The 22,362-nt window shown below is 39.3% G+C and overlaps 1 protein-coding gene across 1 annotated transcript in view; it reads right to left on the reverse strand.

Annotated features, from left to right (window-relative positions):
• Positions 1-18,117: 18,117 nt before the first annotated feature.
• The window catches only part of GXYLT2 (glucoside xylosyltransferase 2), a gene marked incomplete at both ends in the record, with an annotated part of 110,877 nt that continues 106,632 nt past the window's right edge, over positions 18,118-22,362 (reverse strand). The window contains one exon of the mRNA XM_084248073.1: positions 18,118-18,300. Within this exon, the coding sequence (XP_084104199.1) occupies positions 18,118-18,300 (183 nt within the window). The remainder of the gene's footprint in view (positions 18,301-22,362) is intronic.

Below are 22,362 nucleotides of genomic sequence, written 5' to 3' on the forward strand. Positions count from 1 at the left end.
TTCATTATCTGCTCTGGGCACCTTTATCATAAATTAGTTACCCATACATGTATGGTTTTATTTCTGGGTTCTCGATTCTTTTCCATTGATCTATGTGCTTGCTTTCCAATACTGACTGCTTTGATTGCTATAGCTTATTGTACAAAGTTTGAAGCCAAGAACATGTTATCTCCTATTTCCTTCTTTTTTCTCAGGATAGTTTCGAATATTCAACATTTGTTTGTGCTTCCTTACAAATGTTAGGATTTTTTTTTTTTAAGATTTATTTATGTATGCATACAAGACCTGGGTTACAGGCCAAAGGTGCAGGGAGGTGAAAGGATTCACCAGACACAGAGTGGGGAGCAGAAGAGGCAGATCTACTGAAATACACTGCTGAGGGGAGCAGTGGGTGAGATAGGAGAGGTCTGCCGGGGCCAGCGGATTGCTTCATAATGAAGAGACTTAACCCCTTGTGTCACCAGGGAGGCCCACTATTGGGATATTATTAGAGATTGGTTTGAATTTGTATATTGCTTTAAGTAGAGGGGGCCTCCCTGGTGGCACAAGGGTTAAAGTCTCAGTGCTGTCAAGCTATCACCAGCCACTGCAGCATGAGTTCCATCCCTGGCCAGAGAGCTGACCCACATGGCGCAGCAGACCTCTTCTGTTTTGCCCACTGCTCCTCTCAACAGTGTAATTCAGTAGCTCTGCCTATTTTACTCCCTGCTCTGTCTCTGGTGAATCCTCTCAAACTCCGCACCTCTGGCCTACACCCCAGCTCTTTTATGCATAAATAAATAAAAGTAAATTTTTTTTTTAAAAAAAAAGTAGAATGGCTATTTTGACAACATTGATTCTTCTGATCCATGAGCAATGGAATGTCTTTCCATTTCTTTCTATCTTCTTCAGTTTCTTTTCTTTTCTTTTTTTTTAAAGATTTATTTATTTATGTATACAAGAGCTGGGGTGCATGCCAGAGGTGCAGGGGGTTAGAGGACTCACCAGAGACAGAGTGGGCAGTAGAAGAGGCAGATCTACTGAAATACACTGCTGAGGGGAGCAGTGGGCAAAACAGGAGAGGTCTGCTGCGCCATGTGGGTCACCACCCTGGCTGGAGATCGAACTCGTGCTGTAGAGGCTGCAGACAGCTTCACAATGCTGTCTAACCCCCTGCACCACCATGGAGGTCCCTCTTCTTCAGTTTCTTTCAACAGTGCTTTATAGTTTCAATGTACAGTTCCTTTACTTCTTGGTTAAATTTATTGCTAGGTATTTTTTTTGTGGTGGTATGGTTTTCATCCTTTTTCTTTCTGCATGTTCATTGTTTATGCCAGAGCAATTTAGCAAGAAACAGAAATAAAAGGTATCCACATTGGAAAGGAAGAAGTAAAACTCACTATATGCAGCTGACATTACACATAGAAAACCCTAAATACCAAAACCAAAAAAACAAAAACAAGCAACTATTAGAAATATCAGATAAATATAGGTAAGTTGCAGGTTACAAAATCAATACACACAAATCTATTGTATTTCTACAGATACATTTTTAATTTCACTGCCAACTGGGTCCCTCAAATGCTACTGTCACCTTCCTGAAAAGTTTAAGTGTACACAGCCTGGTGGGCTCAGTCATTTTTGTCAAACTTATGGATAAAAATACTTCTGTGTGTTTAGATTTTCATTTCCAAGATTTATCCGTTGCAGCAGTTTTTTTTATATATTTTTTCCACATATATATTTTCTTTTTTTTTAAAGATTTTTTTTATTTATGAATACAACATTGGGGTGCAAGCCAGAGGTATGGGGGTAGTGGTGAGAGGATTCACTAGAGACAGAGTGGGAAGCAGAACAGGCAGAGTGACTGAAATATACTGCTGAGGGGAGCAGTGGGTGAGATAGGAGAGGTCTGCTGCACATGTGGGTAGCTCCCTGGCCAGCCAGGGATTGAACTTATGCTGCAGAGGCTGCAGGCAGCTTCACTGTGCCTTGGTTAACCCCTTGTGCCACCAGGGAGGCCCCCAAGTTTATATTTTCATCTTTCTTTACATTTCAGTCCAGACAACCCAAAGTCATTGCTTAGATTTGAAGTGACGGTATGTCACTTCTGCAGTTGCTTAATTGCAGGGGCATTTTGTTATGTCATCACCCCAGGAGGGTGAAGTAGGTAGGGTGGGAAAAGGATCAGCCTCTATCAGCAAAGCTACAGGTTTAGAACATAAAACTCACCCAAAGCTATTCTCAGGGTTGAATATTTTCTGATTTTGTATATCATGCTAGTGATGATCTGCAAAGACAGGTGTGAACAAAGCAGGCAGGATCCTCACCTTTATAGTTCTTACAGTATAGTGGGATGGACAAACTTAAAGGACATAGACAATTGTGAAAATTTCAGGAATTATAGGTTGTACTCACTGTTATGAAAGAAATAAACAGGATAATATTGTATGAGGTAATATTGTCATGGAGAGAGGTTTCTTTAGATGGGGTGATCGAGGAAGATCTCACTAAGGAGGTGATATTTGGGTTGAGATCTGAAAATGAGCCATATTGAGAAAGAGCTGGAGAAACCAAAAACGCAAAAGTACTTAGACAGGAAAGGATATTGTGTGTTCAAGGAACCTCAGAGAAGGTTGGAACACGGTGAGTGAGCAGATAGCAGAGCAATAATAAGGGAGGGAGAAGAAGGGCACCTAGGTCCTTCTGATCTATGCTATGGAGTGCAGTTCTCATCTTAAGGATGATAGATAATAGGATGTTGTAAGCAAGGAAATATCACATTCTAACTTATTGTTGTCAAAATCACCATGGCTTCTTGTCCATCTTCCTTTCTAGGTGCTACTAATTGCATATTCTTTGTTAATTGAGGTCCCAGTGCCTATCCTTTCCAGTACCTTACCATTCGTCTACAACTGATGACATGCCAAACTAGACCTATAATTTGCAAATATTAGGATAAGTTAGAATTACTTGGGTGTTGAAGACCAGCTTTTGGCAAAATGTCGGGTCAGGTGTCCCTGAAAGGATGAGACGGCCTAGGAGAAACTTATTTAAGAGGCTGAAGGGAAGGGGAAAGGGGAAGGTGAGGCAGATACAATACACTCTTATATTGGTGCAAGCATCTCCTGCTGAGGGTCTCAGTGGGTCTTTATTTATACGTTTTAAGCAAGCGATGGGATTACATCATCACATGCATAGAAGGGAAACAAAACAATCAGTACATTCCTTTCCCATAGACATTTTGTTGCCTACGTGTTTTTTTTTTTTAAATAGAGGCATGTTTTATTTATTTGTTTGTTTGTTTGTTCGTTTATACATGCATTGGGTACAGTCAGAAGCACGGGAGGGTGAGAGAATTCACCAGAGCCAGAGCAGGGAGCAGAGCAGGCAGAAGGACCGAAGTACACTGCTGAGGGGAGCAGCGGGCGGCAGGAGAGGTCTGCGCGCCATGTGGGACCCTCCTCCGGTGGCTGGGGAGCAGCCGGGGATCGAACCGGCGCGGCAGAGGCCGCGGGCAGCTTCGCAACCCAGCGCTCAACCGCTGCGCCACCGGGGAAGCCCTGCCTACGTGTTTTTAAGAAAAGAAACGACCTTAAAAGTTAATAGATAATTAAAACTTAGATGCATTATTTCAGCCTAAACAACTACCTAGGTCAGCTAACAGTCCTTGGTACCGCCCTATTACCAAGGCTACAATATCAGGAGACTTCTCTATCTATATGTCCTGCAGCTAGAAACCAGTTGTTTCCCAGTAATCAGTTATTAGAACTTTTTTCTACCTAGAAACTCCTAGCGTAATCAACTTCATGATTCATTACGAGGCTTCTTTACGGAACTTCCATATGAGAAATATTATGACCAGGTCTGGGTTGCTTATCAGACATGCCCTTGCACGGTAATTATTTCCCATTGTCAAGTGGGCCAAATTGTTCAGTGTTTAATTTTCAAGTAACTAATTCTCTGTGTCATGTACTTACAATATTCTTATATGTATATAATTTATTGCCCAATGTATTTACTAAGAAGTTCTTTTCTTATTATGACCAAGAACAAAAAACAAAGGGATGTTTAATCTTCAGCTCCATGGTGTGAGGCGCTTTAAAAGTCTTCAGCCCCAAGGTGTGAGGCCCTTTTCTTAGCTGCTTGCCAGTGTCTTACCTGGCTGGGGCAGCAAGGCCCCCGCAGCACTTGGGGAGCTGGATAAAAATGGATATTCTGGGTTCTTACCCCAGAGATTCTGAATTAATTGGCCTAAGGTTAGAGACAGGAATCCCCATTTTAGCAAACTCCTAGATCAGTGGTTTTCAAATGTCAATATGCATCAGGGTTATCTGGAGGATTTATTAAAACATCAGAGTTATCTGGAGGGCCCACCTCCATATTATCTGATTCAATAGATCAGGGGTGGGGCCCAAGAATCTTCATTTCTACAAGTTCCCAGGTAATACTGATGCTACTGTTTCAGTAACCAGTAAGAACTACTGTCCAGGTTGATTCTAATTAAAGTGATCACTGGGGCTACACATTGAGAAACAAAGGCCTAAAGTTAATTTTCCAATATGTCATAACGGTCCTGTTAGTATCTCCCAAGCATATCTTTCTAGCTTTACCCTATTCTATCCATTCTTTGCTCTGGGCTACCCCTAGGATTCTGCTTTCCTAATAGAAATTTCTTACCATCCCTGGAAACTTGACCTGTTACATTTTTAGATCTTTGCATACACCATTTCTTCTCCTTACAATGTTCTTACCTTAAACATTCCCTTAAACATTACTCAACTCAAATGTTTTCCCTCTGGTGTTGTATGTTCCCCCAACTCTGCTAGAAGTTAATTGCTTCTTTCATTGGATTGCCTCCTACTTTGTCTATGTCTCTAACAGAGGTCTGAGAACCTTTCTGACTAGTACTAGTATTAGAAAAATTATTTTTTATTGCAATCCAGTAAACATAATGTTATATATAAAATTAAAATATCAGGCCTCCCTGGTGGCGCAGGGGCCAGGGAGCTGATGGCACAGCAGACCTGGCACAGCACACGTCTCCTGCCTCGCCCACTGCTCCCCTCAGCAGTATATTTCAGTCAGCCTGCCTGTTCTGTTTCCTACTCTGTTTCTGGTGAATGCTCTCACACCCCCATACCTCTGGCCTACACCCCAGTTCTTGTATGCATAAATAAATAAAATAAAACTTTTGAAAATAAAATTAAAATGATTTTATAAAATAATACTTAATTGTAGTTGTGTTCTATTTTTTAATATTATCTATGACTTTTCAAATTGACTGTGTTATGGAATACAGGTCTAGTATACTTCTTTCATGTCATATTACTATTTTTGTCTTTTTAAAGTATAATCTGTTTGAATATTGGAATTGTATCATATTCATCATGTCTCCAAAGCTTACTCGGGACTTTAGCACCTAATAGATACTCAATAAATATTGAATGAATATAAAAGTCTCTTGCCTTTGAATGTCTTTATCCAGTATTGACCCAAGTATTAATGTCTAGCTAAACACAGTCAATTGGATAAAATGTTGAATCAACTAGATACCCTCATGGAAATCAATGAACATCAAACTTTATCTCTTGCCACACATATAAATGAACTCAAGCTAGATCATGTATCCTCAGATGGCTGACAAAGAAATCATATCTCATGTTTCTTTTTATAAGGATATAACTCTACCATTATGACCTAATTACCCCTCTAAAGCTCCACCTCCTACTGCTATCACATTGGAGGTTAGTGTTTCACATATGAATTTTGGGGGAGACAAATATTCAGCATATAACACTATAAAACCTAAAACTGCAGGGGCCTCCCTGGTGGCTCAAGGGGTTAAGTCTCAGCACTATGAAGCTATTTGCAGCCACTAAAGCATGAGTTTGATCCCTGGCCAGGGAGCTAACCCACATGGCACAGCAGGCCTCTCCTGTCTTGCCTGCTGCTACCCTCAGTAGAATATTTCAATAGAGCTGCCTGATCTGCTTCCCATCTGACTCTGGTGAATCCTCTCACCCCCCATACCTCTGGCCTACATCCCAGTTCTTATATGCATAAATAAATACAATAAATCTTTAAAAAAACCCCTAAAACTGTAAAATTTCTGTAAAAACGCATAGGAGACATCTTTGCAACTTTGGATAGACAATCATTTCTTTTTTTTTTTTAAAGATTTATTTATTTATGTATACAGGAGCTGGGGTACACACCAGAGATGCAGGGGGTGAAAGGATTCACCAGAGACAGAGTGGGGAACAGAACAGGCAGATTGACTGAAACACACTGCTGACGGGAGAAGCAGGAGAGACAGGAGAGGTCTGCTTCACCATGTGGGTTGCTCCCTGGTTGATCTCTGGGTTGCTGGGAATCGAACTAGTGCTTCGGAGGCTGCAGTGTGCTTCATACTGCGGTGCTTAACCCCTGCGCCACCAGGGAGGCCCGACAATCATTTTTTAAAATACAAAGTATAAAACAAAAAAGAAAGAGTTGATGAATTGTACCTTGTTAACATAAAATCTTTTATTATTAGAAATATACCATTAAGAAAATGAAAAGGCAAGCTACAGACTAAGAAAAAATATTATCAACATATATATCAAAAAACGAGTATCCAGAATATGTAAAAACTAAAAAGCAATAGTTAAAGATAATCCAATTTTTTAAAAATACAGGCAAAGATTTGAATAAATGTTTTACCAATGAAGATATTTGAATGTCAAACACATGAAAGAATGTTCAACATCATTAGTCACTAGGAAAAAAATTAAAAGTACAATCAGACATCCCTTCATACTCACTAGATTGGCTAAAATTAAGACAATCATTCACACAATCTTGGAATGGATGTGCAGCACCTGGAGCTATCAGTGGAATGTAAATGGTACAAATAATTTGGAAAACAGCTTCCCATTAACACAAGAATGAATAAACAAATTATGGTAAACCCATAGGAAGAAATACTACTTCACTATAAAAAGGAATGGACTATTGATACAGTATACTAGTAAAAGAAGCCAAACAAAAGGAATACATATTGTATGATTTACTTATATAAAATTTCAGAATGGGCAGACTCATTTATATAGCAGAAAGTAGACCAATGGTAAGCTGAAGACAGATTGGGAGGTAAAGGATGTATTTAAAGGGGCATGAAGAAATAATTAGTGGTGATGGAACTATCTCTCATCTTGATTGTGGAGATGGTTTCAAGGGAGCATGCATAAGTTACAATCAAATTTAAATATGAAGAGTTTATTATATTTCAATTACATCTTAACAAAGTTGTAGAAAAGTATGGATGACTAGTGAAACACTAGTCATAAATACAAAAACAAAACAAAATCTTAGGTTAAAGTATTGTGCATTTAAAATGCATACCTTAAGGGCCTCCTTGGCAACACAGCGGGTTGAGCACAGCACTGTGAAGCTGTCCGCAGCCTCTGCAGCAGCGCGGGTTCAATTCCTGGCTGGCAAGGGAGATACCCACATGGTGGGACAGACCTCTCCTGTCTCGCCCGCTGTTCCCCTCAGCAGTGTTTTCAGTCTGTCTGCCTGTTCTGCTCCCTGCTCTGTCTCTGGTGAATCCTCTCACCTTCCCATGCCTCTGGCCTGTACCCCAGTTCTTGTATAAATAAATAAATCTTCACAAAAAATAAAATGCATACCTTAAAATGGAAAAAATGAAAATTAGGGGGCTACTTGGAGATCAATAAAATAAATTAACCAACATGTTATTATTCATGATATAATTAAAATGATAGGCATGACACTGACTGTAGTATAAATGTATAAACTTTGACTGCATAAAATCCTAATAGCTAGGAAATCTAGCCATGGGAGAAAAGTAAATAGGAGGATTTTAAGAATGTTAATTTCCAAATATTTTGTGCAGGAAATCCATTCAAATTTTCAAAAATGGAAACAGGTGAAGAAGGAGAAGAAAAAGGAGAAGAGGAAGAAGAATTACTTTCATAATAAAAAAAGACTAATAGTATGATTTGAATTCATTTTTTTTAACTCATAAAAAATGATTCAGTTGTAGAACAAACATTTTAGTACAAGTGATTTACCTGGGAGCTAAATCCTGAGACACACTGGTAGAAGAGTGGGGGAAGTGAGACAGGGAAGGGGAGGAAGCCAATAAAAAATATTACCAAGAGCTGATCTGAGACGGGTGCAGTGGTGGAGAGTGAGTTCTGACTTTCCTACAGGCCTAAGAGATATGGGGCACCAAGATCACCAGTCAGAGAAAAAGCAGCTGGTAGACTTGGGCCTCTTGGACGAGGACAACTTCAAGGAATTCTCTGGATTACTTTAGTTGAAGATGCACATGGCTGGGAGGATAATTGGGATGATAATGTAGAAGAAGAATTTTCTGGGGGCCTCCCTGGTGGAGCAAGGGATTAAGCATCAGCTCTATGAAGCAGTCCACAGCTACTATAGCACGAGTTCGATCCCCAGCCAGGGAAGTGACCCACATGGAGCAGCAGACCTCTCCTGTCTTGCCCACTGCTCCCCTCAGCAGTCTATTTCAGTTAATCCGCCTGTTCTGATCCCTGCTCTGTCTTTGGTGAATCCTCTCACCCCACTTCCTCCCCGCTCCCGCCCCCACCTCTGGCCTACACCCCAGCTCTTATATGCATAAATAAATAAATCTTAAAAAAAAAAAAGATAAGTTTTCCAATCAGTTACCAGCTGAATTAGAAAAATATGGTTATAAGATGGAGTCCTCATAGAATCTAGAAGTGTTGAAGCAAGTAAACTTGGACTGTTTACTAAATTCTGTGAAAGAGAACCCAGGATAGTACATTTAAGACAAATATATATTTATTTCATTACCTGCTTGAATTTATTTATTTATTTATTTTTAAAAAGATTTTATTTATACAAGCACTGGGGTACAGGCCAGAGGCGTGGGATGATGAGAGAATTCACCAGAGACAGAGCAGGGAGCAGAACAGGCAGAAGAACCGAAGTACACTGTTGAGGGGAGCAGCAGACGAGGCAGGAGAGGTCTGCCTTGCCATGTGGGAATCTCCCTGGCCGGCCGGGAGTTGAACCAGTGCTGGAGAGACTGTGGACAGCTTCACAGAGCTGTGCTCAATCTGCTGCGCCACCGGGGAGGCCCTATTTTTGTTTTTTAACACACACAAAAAAATGGTTTTGATCTAAAAAAGTATTTTTAATATATATAAAATATGGGCAATTTGAACTTACTTCTACTGTAGAATAAATTCTGGAATATAATTCTGGAAGAGACAATTAAGTTACCCCACCTGAGAAGAGAGGTTGCTGGGGTCTTTATCCACCACTTCCTTTTAGTCAATGGTTGAGGGTTATTCACAGACATGTTAATTTTCCAACACTTCCAGCTTGCCTATTGGCAAGCAGAGCAGGCTGAAATGGAAAGAGTTTTTAGAAAGAGTAAGAGGGACTAGAAATTAGAATTTGAACTGGTGTGCATGAAATAATGTGTGTGAAAGGAGTAAGGTGGGTGATGCTATAATGATCTTTCATTCTGTGCCAGAAACAGGGGTCTAAAAAGACAGATGACAACCTTAAGGAGCTTAAATTCAACCACACTATACACCAACTATTTTTCTTAATTAGTTCTTGATCTTATTTACATTTCCTCTGATTTGAACACATCTTAGTTTTATGTTAACTGTCTCTTATATCTCCATGCACAGAAAAACAATATTAGAACATCATGGGAAATGGTGACAAACAACTATCAAGTTTTAAATATTTGACATACCAAAGCTGGTATCAGTCCTTTTTTTTTTCCTTCAACTCCATGTGTTTACAATAGTCTTTAATAACAATACTTTATATGCAGATCTATATTCTAATATGACATTTAGACTCGCTTTGTCACTAGACCAAAGTAGCAAACCTAAAAAAGGAAGTGTTATTATTTTGATAAAGCCTACATGCTCAGTTAGGAATCAAACACAGGCATTCCCAGGAGTTTCCTCATAGTCATAAGCTAAGAGGGTACATCCACATTCAGGATTTTGATTATCACCTCTGGGAGTCTATGAAGACTGTGGTAAAACATTCTTGTTCAACAGATCAAGTTTGTGGAATATAATTTCCATCCATCTCAAATCATCCTTCATATTAGATTGTTCAATCATTTCTGCAATGAAGGCTTTATTTGGTTAATGGTAATTCTCAAGGAGGGAAAAAAGATATAGTTGTTTCAAAACATATACCAGGAGAAAAAATTTCTTGGTGTTTTGGCAATATAATTTTCCAGCTGGACATGAAGATGATATGTTTTTCCAAAGATGGAACAATTCTACTAAAATGATATGAAAATTGGAATCCTAGAAGGATATGTGTGGTTTTCAATAAAATATTAATGAAAAAAAACATTGTTAATATGATACATTTCCCTCGGCACCATCTGGGCTTTGGAATCCAGAGCTGTTTCTGGGTTTTTCACTTACATGAGCCAAATACATTTTTTCTCTTCTTTTTCTGTACTATGTGAATTGTGTTTGCTGTCACTTGCAATTTAAAGAGTTTTAACTAATATAGAAATTGGTTCCAGGATTGGCATCCAAAAATTCCACAAATGTCCACAAGAGAAACATAGATAACAGATTATGGAAGCACAGAATATCAAAGTGGAAAGGAATTTAAGCATCATCTGATCAACCATGTCATTTTATGGGTAAGTAAATAAATCTGTATGAAAATAAATGTCAACATATTTTCAACGAATGAGACTTTATAGGATGCATTATAACATGGCACTATTACCGAAAAAAGATTTTGAAAACAACATTCAAAAACTATATATAAATATAATGGTTGTGAGGTTTTGCTAAAAATTGGTCCCAGTTTATGATGCAACAGAATCACTTCATTTATTCTCAGTAAATATTTTTGAGCACCAGAAATGTATTAGTCATTGAGTCAGGTGACGGGCACAGAGCAGAGAACAAGATCAGCAAGGACTATACTCTCAAGGAACTGTGTGTCTAGTGGGGAAAGCAGGTAATAAACACTAGCAGCTTTAAGTAGGTAAATATTATTGTTGCTATAATATATATTACAAAGGAAAAGACCAGTTCAATACGAGTAAATATAAGAGGAGGACTTGCCTTTATATGGGAGATGAGAGGAGTCTTCAATGAGGATGTGATACTTACATTGAGACCTGAACATGGTAGAAAATTTTCAGGTGACTTGCTAAGATGAAGGAGCCCAGGAATGTATAAAACCCTGTTGGTGGGAAAGAGCTTGACTTCTTAAAGGAATACAAAACAAAACATGAATGGAAATTAGTGAAAAGGGGAAGATTAGCTCAAGATCTGGAGATGGGTAGGAGCTAGAACACAAAAACAGAGGGACTTTCTGAGACACTTGGGAAGGAGCTTGAGCAAACGACATAACTAAAGGCCTTTACAATGGGGTGAGGGCGGGTTACACTTTGAAGGGGGGGTACACTAAAAGCATAGAGATAAGTGAGCCATGTAACAATCTAGGCCAGAGATGACAGCTTCCCAGGGAGTAATGGTTTGAATGAAGGTGGTAGTGAAGATAAACCCAGGAAGCTGACTCGGTTATATTCAGCAGTAGAAGCAACAAACCCCCTTTATTTTTCTGTACTAATTTGACTGTGTGTGCTGTCATTTGTGATTCAAAGGGTTTTAATTACCACAGTTATTGGTACCAGGCATGGGGCAGTTTAGTAGAGAAGAGACTATGTATTGAGAGGTGATGTGCAGTCAGGGGAGGGAGGAGACAAATGCAATGACCAGGTTTTTGGGCTAAGGCAGTGGGGGATATTGGTGACTTTTACTGACTTATGGAACATGGAGGAGCAGGAAGGGGAATACCATGAGCTCATAGGACAGGCAAGCTATTTTTGAGCTGTGTGGGAGCTAGACTTGGAAAGAGGATAGTAGTGGGAATGGTCAAACTACTGAAGTCAGAGATTCTCAAACTTTTCCACTATTTTCTTCTGAAACGACAAGGTAGAAGTTCAGCCTATGGACCCACTGATTAGTAAGGATCTGACACCATGACAGACCTTTATTCTGATATTCTTTAAAAAGCCATTAGCCATTTATTTAGTAGCTCTATGGGGAACATACAAGAAATTTAAAAAAAAATCTAATTTCATGTGTATTCCTCATAACAATATTATGAAGAGGGTTCCATTAATTCTTTTTTTTACTATTCATCAATCCTAGTCCAGTAGTTTGAAAGTCTGAAGCACAAAGACCACCAATAAGGTAGTTTTGGTCACACACAGTCAAAAAATGATGGAGCTAGGATTTAAACTAATTTTGTCTAAATAATCATTATAATCACTGAATCCTCATTATATATCACATGATGATTTGCTATGGGTTCCCAATCATCTTGTGCTAATTTAAAAAAGAGGCTAGGGATTGGGAGAAAACCTTTACATACTCAAAACTCTTGGTGTATTTCGGTTACGTGTCATTATTTCTTTTTTTTTTTTTTTAAAGATTTATTTTATTTATACAAGAGCTACGGCACAGGCCAGAGTTACAGGAGGGTGAGAGGATTCACCAGTGATGGAGCTGGGAGCAGAACAGGCAGACAGACCAAAAGCACTGCTGAAGGGAGCGGCGGGCACAACAGGAGTGGTCTGCCTCGCCATGTGGGAATCTCCCTGGCAGGCCGGGATTGAACCCACACTGCAGAGGCTTCGGACAGCTTCACAGCTCTGTGCTCAACTCGCTGCGCCACCGGGGAGGCCCTTGTTTTATGTTTTACTAGCTAAAAAGTCAGGACAGTTTTGCTAAATAAAATACAGAAACGCAAAAAAGACTTTTCAATTGTCTAAATTCTCTTCATGTTATTGCAAAGTAAATAACAATGATAGTGCAGAATCCTACAAACAAAGTAAACCATTTTTAATGATTTTAAAAATAAGCTAAGCTACTTGCTAAGCCCATATTACTATTTAGTAGTATAAGATTTACAAGCTTCAAACCTTATAAAAGCAAACACGCACACTTCCAAAATAAGATCCCCAAAACAAGTATTTTAAAAAGCTTTTAATTTAAAAAAGAAAATAAAACAGGAGATGCCATTTAAAAAGACAAGGCAGTAATTAAATAATACTTGTTCCTTTTAGTTTGCTCTAATAATTACTTTTGAGTATTCTTTTTTTATGCTCATTTCTTTCCCAAAGAAAAAATTACTAAAAACTAAAGTTTTTCAACATAAAAATGCACTTAATGTCTCCCTGGGAGCTATAAACAATGGGTCCACTTTTCAGTGACAACACAAACATGGAAAACCAACAAAGCAGAAATTGCACCTGATTCTTGCATGTTCATGCCTGTGGTGACACAAATATAAGCGCTTTATCTTGAAGACTCAAGAGAATATTTCCCATTTTGACCTGTGAAGAACAAACACTAGGATTTAAGCTGTCTTTTTGTCTGAGAAATCTAATCAGCTTGAAATCCCAGCACCACAACTGTAAAATGATTTGACTTTTGTCTGAGAAGTGTAATCATCTTGAAATCCCAGCACACAACTGTAAAATGATTTGACCTAAAGTTTATTATGTATAATTAAATTCAGAGCACAAAAAAAATTGTATCTTAAATTAAAAGGCATGTGGGGTGTTAATGTGTGTTTATGTTATGTTGTGCCAATTGATTTTTAAAAATAGAATTCTGGAAAACTCAAGTATTTAATCTAAGGCTTAGAATTTAGTTCTGCCTGCATAAGGATCTCCAAATTCAGTCACTCGTCCACTTATGCTAAATCTCTTGGTGCCACTAAGAAGATCAGAAGGAAAAGCAAAAGTGAAAATAAGGAAGATGAAAAAGTAGAAAAACAAGAAAGACTGCTACCATTCTAATGAGAAGAGAATGATTTGTGCTTCTGAGGAATTCAACTTATTTCTGAATTCAGTCAGGAAATGATGTTCATTTTGGTTTATCTAACAGAAGCAATTTATTTTTTCTGTATAAATATTGGGTAATATTTACACATAACCTCAATTTGTATAAACATTGCCTAGTTTTCAGGGTAGGTTGATTATTCCATTATTGGTTCACTCTTTCATGACTGTAAACAAGGTTTTGCATGTTTTGTTTGTTTTATCAAATCTATATTTATAAGATAAATACTCTCAAACTTCTGTAAGTCTGTATAAATACCCGTTTCAATAATAAATTCAGTAAAAGTCACCATAATTTGCTATGGAAGCACTGAATATATAATAAAAATTTCAAATATATAGTAAAAATTGGAGCATTATACCCTAGATGCTAAAATTGCCATTTTGGAAGTTGAAGGGAAACTTATATAGGTTTTCTAGTCAGTTATAGTCTTTAAGCATTGAAAATTTCAAGATGTCCCAATTTCTGAGATTTATGTTGGGGAGAAAAAACTCAGGAAGGAAATATTGCCAGCATTTTTAGTGACCTTGCTGTCAAACGTCTCAATCTCAATGCATACAAAAATACTGCCATCTTATTAGAAAGTGTCCTTTTATTGTCCCAAGGGAATTCTCCAGTTATGTGCATTACACAGAATTTTAAAGAAAATGAAAGTGTGCTTAGATTAACCAAAGTGTAGCCAAAAAGAAGACAGGAGAGGGGAAGGGAAAGAATCAGCTGACATGAATTCGATGTGGCAATACCTTTGGCAAACTTTGGACCATACCCCATGCTTTAGGAGTCCACCAAATTAAAATGTGTAGTTTCCAGATTTCAAAGATGTTAATATAGTAATTCTCTGGAATTATCAAAGGCAGAGAAATACTGCCTCATAATATTATCCTAATTATGGAAAATATTGGTGGCTTCAGGCAGACAGGATTGAAAGAGCAAAATGTCTTTAAATTCTCAACCAAGCTCACCTTAAGTTTCTGGATACGCTGAAGGAATTTTAAGGCAAAAAAAATCACACCAAATTTTAAGGCTTTACAGTTTCATAATGCATTATTCTAGAATGTTCTAGAGTTCTGGAACTCCTTTTCTATATATTTAGGCCAGAACCAATAGTGGAGAGTTGAGAGTAAACCTGGCTCTCATAAAAGAATAGGCATTGTTGTGCTTTAAGTCCTTACTGCAGATGTTATGTGGGACTTTCACAAAGCAACTTCTTTAGGTCTGTGAACCACCAACAAATCTGAGTAACATTTGCAGGGTTAACAGCCAGGCTGAATAAGTGAAAAACAAAACAAAAACTGGAATGGAAGTTAAGGAATTGTATCCACACTGTCTCTTTCACAAAAACCCTATTTGTTCACATGTAGTATATATTTTCCCCATTCAAAAGGCAATCCAAAAATTGCCCCATGTCCTTTAGATATAAACTAATGAATGATTATCACCTTTAGTGATGAAATAAGGAAACATGCAATAACGCAGCAAAGTTAACCAGTTTCACATCATAATAGTAATTCCTTAACAAAAATAAACTGTAGGCAAAACACAGATCAAAAGTAACATTGGTTGTTATAATCCTGAAAATTTGATTTTGTTCCTAGCATAATGGGGCTTGATCCCAAAATTGATTGATATTTGCATATTTCCTTGTAGTGCTGAGATTTTCATACATTTTTTTTTAGGGTAAGACTATTTTGCTGACAGAACCTATGATATCCTACTGAATTCCAATATACAGGATAACACATTTGCATTAATATTTTTCAATTTACACTTTCAGTTCTCTATAAATGATAAAAAGTATTTAACATTTTTGTCTCCAAAAATTTCTCTACAAAACAGGGTACATCATATACATACCTATATGTCTTATATACTAGCAGTGACATTGGACAAATTTGTGTTACAATTTCCTTATTTGCCTGCTGGAGATGATACAATACCCTACTAAATTCATTAGGCCATTGCAAACATCAAGATCATTTATGACAGGTTTTTGAGATTAAAAAAAAACATTCTGCAAAATGCCCTTATGCTAATACTGGCCATACTAGCAATGAGGAATTTAGATTTCTTTGGAGAATAGAATATAGAGAAAGAATATACAATACTTTCCCTATTGTAGGTAGGTAATAAGACCTACCTGATTCTTTTGCTAAAATCTGGGTAACACCACAGAAGAAAACAAAATTCAAAGAGACATTCCTAACGGTGGTAGGAAGTTGAATTTTCTTGCCAGTGGAATCAGTTGAACTCTTCATTTCGTACACATCAATTTGAAGTTTATAATTTCACTAACTGCCCACGTGTTTAAAGGTACTGTCCCCTACCTAGTGATATGTAAGATACAATGTTTTTGTCATTGAGTAAGCACAGCTGTCCCATTGCTGCCGTAGCCCCCTTCCCTCTCACATTGTTACACCAAGCCCCATTGAAGGGGCATCAGTTCCAGCCCATGAACTTGCTCTGTGATCAGAGCAGGTCAGGTCTGTGCAGGCACCAAGTTTTCCGTTTTATATTTGACGCCTGGATCATAGAAAGGAACAATTAAGTTTGAGCTAAACGAACCAATCATTTTCAATACCAGCTCATTAGTTAATTATTCCAATTGCAAATGGGAAATGAGCTGACTTGTGCTAAATGGTTCAGTCAATTGCTTTGGACTGAAAATAGTCTATCAGGCTTGTAGTGTGGGGGACCCTAAAAGAATACAAGGCAGTGCAGGAGCCAGCTTAGAGCATTCTATTGCTGGACTCTGAAGAAAGAAGGATCAGCAGCCATCTTCTGAAGAAAGGGAAACTGAAGACCTTTGCAGAGACCTGGCTGCTGCACCAAGTTCTGGCCCTTCCTCCGACATCACCTGAAAGGAGCAGCATAGGCTTCGGCCTGGTGTCTCAAAGAGCTGTTGTGCTATTGGTTCCTTCCACTAGCTCACCAATAGCTCATGTTTTTGACAGTGCCTCCTGGTGACTGGTGGTGACCAGCACTATTGGCTAGTACTGTCCAGCACTGTTGATGAGTGACCAGCACTCTGCATCTGAGTAACCTTTGAGAGCTGTCTACTGCTTCTGATCATCTAGCACTGCCTCATGGTGTTGTTGCCTCTGTTGCTGTCTGGTCCAGCATCTGGTGCTGTCCAGTCCTGCCTTCAGATTGTTGCCATGGGCTGCTGTGGTATCATCTCAGCAGCCCATCCTATGAGCACCTCCAGCTGCCACTGTGAGTTGCAGCCTGGCATACTCACTGCTTGCTGCTGTGCCACCAGCTTCAGGCCCTTATTGACAGGACAGCACCATCTTACACAAAGAAGAGCCTTTCGTTTGAGACTTCTGGACACTGTGGACACTATTTGGGGTGAGAGAGCCAGCTACTTGTGCCCTTACAAACTCTCTGTTTCTCGTTTGTTAAACAAACCCCATAGTTGTTGTTTCCTGAGCCTGAGCGGTCTTACAATTGAGTGCATGGGTCAAAACCCATAGACAGTGACCTGTCCTCTACTTTGGCACTGTCCTTTGACCCGCTATAGCACTTTTCACTTTGAAATCCTTTCTTCTCTTCTCTATGACCCATTAAAGATCTAGCCACTAAGAGTCTGCTTTCGTTGCCTTTGTGTATGTGGATGACTGAACCCTCTTAGGGACATATCTCTTAGCAGTTTGAGGTCCCTGGGTACCCCTCAGTAGCATGGTTACAGTCTAGCCTGAGAACTCAGAGTGGTATGGAATCATTTCTTTTGCCCCCTGACAATGGGATTATGGGTAATCTAATCTTAATTTTGGTCCACTGACCTATATTCTCTACAAGTTTAAATTTTTTTTTGTTTTACAACGAGTATGTATTACTTTTATAACAAGGGTGTGAGGGAGTCCATTGCATAGAAAGAGTCTCAAGAATACTAGATAAATACATCAGATGGCACTGATAATGTTAGACACTTAACACGAAATGCAAGACTCCCAAAAATTCCTTTTCACAGCTAGCCCAACCTGTTTGAACAATGCTAAATTAGCAAAAATATATACTTAAACAGAGAGATAAATAGCATTAAAAAAAACTAAAGCATATTCCCTCTTGGGGGCAACTAATTTAGCAACATTTAACAAGGTTTTTAAAACTCAATTGTCATGGAGCACCATTAAATAGTCACACACAAAAGATCCAAGCAGCTTCAAGATTAATATTTCCTTGCTCATGAGATGCTTAGTTGACTTGCAATAATGCAAAATATTCAGTGCATCTGGTTGGGGCCTACATGGATGATGACGTGTTTCTCATAAGCCCTTTTCATTGTTTTCTCAATTTGCTTCAGAAAAACTTGTGGGATTCGTCCACATAAAGTATGTACAGTCTCCAAAAACTTCAGCTGAAGAGGGTAATACATGGATTGGAAGAGATTGTCTTGAAAGGGAAACTGAAAAATAATTAGAAAGAAAAGAGAAATTTTATTTTAGTTACTTAATGCCATCTAAAACACAAATGATTGTTGCTAAGAAATGAGAAAAACAGGAAATTAGTGTAAGTTTGTACATTCTAAGCAAAGCAAAGCAAAACCAACCAAATCAAGGTTGTATGTTCTTAGATATAGTGGAAAGGACTTCTACAGACTGAGGTTCAAACCTTGAATCAATCCTGTGCAACCCCATGCAATCATTTACCCTTTATGGGCTTCAGTTACTTTTCCACTAAACAAACAAAAAGGAATAAAAAGAAAAAAAATAGGGCCTCCCCGGTGGCGCAGCGGTTGAGCGCTGGGTTGCGAAACTGCCAGCAGCCTCTGCAGCACTGGTTTGATCCCCGGCTGCTCCCCAGCCACCGGAGGAGGGTCCCACATGGCGCGCAGACCTCTCCTGCCGCCCACTGCTCCCCTCAGCAGTGTACTTCAGTCCTTCTGCCTGCTCTGCTCCCTGCTCTGGCTCTGGTGAATTCTCTCACCCTCCCGTGCTTCTGACTGTACCCAGTGCTTGTTTGTATAAATAAATAAATAAATCTAAAAAAAAAAAAGAAAGAAAAAAGAAAAAGAAAAAAATAAACAACAAAAAAAAAAAGAAAAAAAAGAAACAAACAAGAAAGATGATTTATTTTCGTCCTTAAAGCTCTTTAATTTACGCCCCCATCCCCAATGGCACAGGGGTTAAAGACAGCGCTAGCAAGCTATTGCCAGCCACTGCAGCAGGAATTGGATCCCACTTTGTCTCTGGTGAATCCTCTCACCCCCTGTACTTCTGGCCTATACCCCAGTTCTTATATACATAAATAAATCTTTAAAAAATTATTGATTTTTGAAATCATATTATATTGGTGAAAAATTAATAATGCAGTGGTCTTAAATTTTTCTTTTGCATGGTGATAAAGAATAAATGACTAGCTCACAATACAAGGAGGTTTTTATAAGCTTTGTTCTTTGAAGTGGTGTTAGTGTTGCTGTAGGGCAAAAAGCATTCCACTAGCAAAGAAATTAGGTTAATGGAATGAAATCAAGAATGATGTGTTGGGGCCTCCCTGGTGGCATAAGGGGTTAAGATGCAACCTATGAAGCTGTCCGCAGCCACTGCAGCATGAGTTTGATCCCTGGCCAGGGAGCTACCCACAAGGCATAGCAGACCTCTCCTTACTTGCCCACTGCTCCCCTTGGCAGTGTACTTTGGTGGATCTGCCTGTTCTATTCCCCACTCTGTCTCTGTTGAATCCTCTCACCCCCATACCTCTGGCCTGTACCCCAGGTCTTATATGCATAAATAAATAAATCTTTAAAAAAAAAAATGATGTGTCGGTGCCACATATTATAAGGTGATTCTAAGCAAGTCATTCCCTCAGCACTCAGCAAAGGGAAGCAAGAACTGAAAATAATACCTTATAAAATTCAAATGCTCCCTGTAACACATTCTTATATAAAGGCCAAAAGCTCTAAAATTAATTTTTTTTAAAGATTTATTTTTATTTATACAAGAGCTGGGGTACAGGCCAGAGTCGTGGGAGGGTGAGAGGGTTCACCAAAGACAGAGCAGGGAGCAGAACAGGCAGATGGACCGAAAGCACTGCTGAGGGGAGCAGTGGGCGAAAGAGGAGAGGTCTGCCTTGCCATGTGGGATTCTCCCTGGCCAGCTGGGAATCAAACCGGCTCTACAGAGTCTGCAGACAGCCTCACAGCGCTGCGCTCAACCTGCTGCAACACTGGGAAGGCCCTCTAAAATTAATTTTAAAACAAAGTATATCTCTTTAGACAGGATATTCTGTATATACAGCATGCTCTTGATGAGTATAAGCAAGACTCAGGTTGGGGGCCTCCCTGGTGGCACAAGGGGTTAAGACACAACCTATGACACAATCTGCAGCCACTGCAGCATGAGTAGCATGAGTTCAATTCCTGGCCAGGGAGCTACCCAATGGCACAGCAGACCTCTCCTCACTTGCCCGTTGCTCCCCTCAGCAGTGTGTTTCAGTCAGTCTGCCTGTTCTGTTCCCCACTTTGTCTCTGGTGAATTCTCTCACCTCCCCCTGCACCTCTGGCCTGTACCCCAGTTCTTATATGCATAAATAAATAAATCTTTTAAAAAAAAAGGACTCAAGTAGGTATGTAAGAGTAACAGTGAAGAGCAAAATCCTAGACCGTGAATGATGCTCTGAATGGACTTCACCTCCAACTCCAGGTCAATGAAATCTCAGGCCACAAGGATAATTCCCAGCACACCTTGAACTGGATTTCCTGAATGGGGGGCAGCTGGGAAGGAGGAAAGAGCAATGTGGATACACACATACACACATATATGGGGGGGTGTAAAGCAATTGGGGGGAGGGAAGGGACACAGGGATACAAGTAATGGTGTGGGAAAAAAAGATTGAACTTTCATTTTTTAAAGATTTATTTATTTATGCATACAAGAGCTGGAGTACAGGCCAGAGGTGTGGGGGGTGAGAGGATTCACCAGAGACAGAGTGGGGAACAGAACAGGCAGAGTGACTGAAATACACTGCTTGAGGGAAGCAGCGGGTGAGTCAGGAGAGGTCTGCTGCGCCATGTGGGTAGCTCCCTGGCGGGGATAGAACTCGTGCTGCAGAGGCTGTGGACAGCTTCACAGGCTGCATCTTAAGCCCTTGTGCCACCAGGGAGGCCCAAGGTTGAACTTTTTATTAAATTTTTTTCCCCCATTAACAGTTGGGGTCCCTGGTATTCTTGGTTTTGCATGGAATCAGATACTTGAAATCTACTGCAATAAATTACTGAATTCTTTTTTTCCCCTTTGTGACAATTTTAATGAAGAAACTTTAGGGCCTCCCCAGATGGCGCAGCGTTTGAGTGCTGAGCTGCGAAGCTGCCCGCAGCCTCTGCAGCGCCAGTTTGATCCCCAACCGCCGGCGAGAGTCCCACATGGTGCGACAGACCTCTCTTGCTGTGCCCGCTGCTCCCCTCAGCAGTGTATTTCATCAGTCTGCCTGCTCTGTTCCCCGCGCTGTCTCTGGTGAATTCTCTCACCCTCCCATGCTTCTGACTGTGCCCAATGCTTGTATAAATAAATAAATAAATCTTAAAAAAAAAAAGAAACCTTAGTTTACATCTATGATAATTTCATGAAGCCTATAATTTAGCAACTACTAGTGAAATTTATCATGAATGAATTTTAATAATTCAAGAAACAAATACTGGTTGTTGATTTTCCCTCACTTAATATGGATTTAAAATTTTTTTTTTTGTTTTCTAAAGAAACTTGTCTAGGAACAGTATTTTTCAAATAAAAACTTTAAGATCACTTAGCTATAAGCATGTTTCAAAGCTTTATTACAATCTTGTTGAAAGGGAAAAGCCCTCTAGCAGGTCCTGTCAAAGCTTCATTGTTGGTAAGGGCATTTAATACAAAAAGAAAAAACAAGGAAGAAAACAATAGTGAAAAAATCTGTATACTCTTGCCAAACAGCAGAGTGGGTGGGTTCTGGTCTTCTAGAATGACTCTTAATCCCTCTAAAGTTCATCTGAAATATTACCAGAAATTCAAATTTATTCCAAGAGAGAGATTAGGCATTATGTAAAGTGAGAAGTTTCTGTCCAGGACCACATTTGGGACACTTTTTCTTTCAAAGCAGAATTTAGACCTCTGCTAAATTTGTTTTCACCACAATATCCTCGCTGACAAGATCAGGTTAAAACCCTGGCAGTTAAAACGCTGACAAGATCAGGTTAAAACCCATCCTTGATTCTTCTCTTTCTCCCATATCCCACCTCCAATCTAGCTATGGCTGCTGTAAGCACATGTAACACATCAGAACATGGCCACCGCTCCCCATGTCCTGGTTCCCACACAGTGCACAGCAGTCCAGTCCATGTCTCACATGACGGCTGCAGTAAGTCTCATAGTCTGTTGTTTAACACCCGTGCTCCTTGCACTGAGTTACCAAGGTGATATTTTAAAAGCATAAAGCAGAGCATATCACATTAGGTATCTGTTATATACTTCTGTCTGTACTACTGAACGGGTTTGTC

Source organism: Talpa europaea, assembly GCF_964194135.1.
Source record: "Talpa europaea genome assembly, chromosome: 11".
Taxonomy (NCBI): Eukaryota; Metazoa; Chordata; class Mammalia; order Eulipotyphla; family Talpidae; genus Talpa; species Talpa europaea.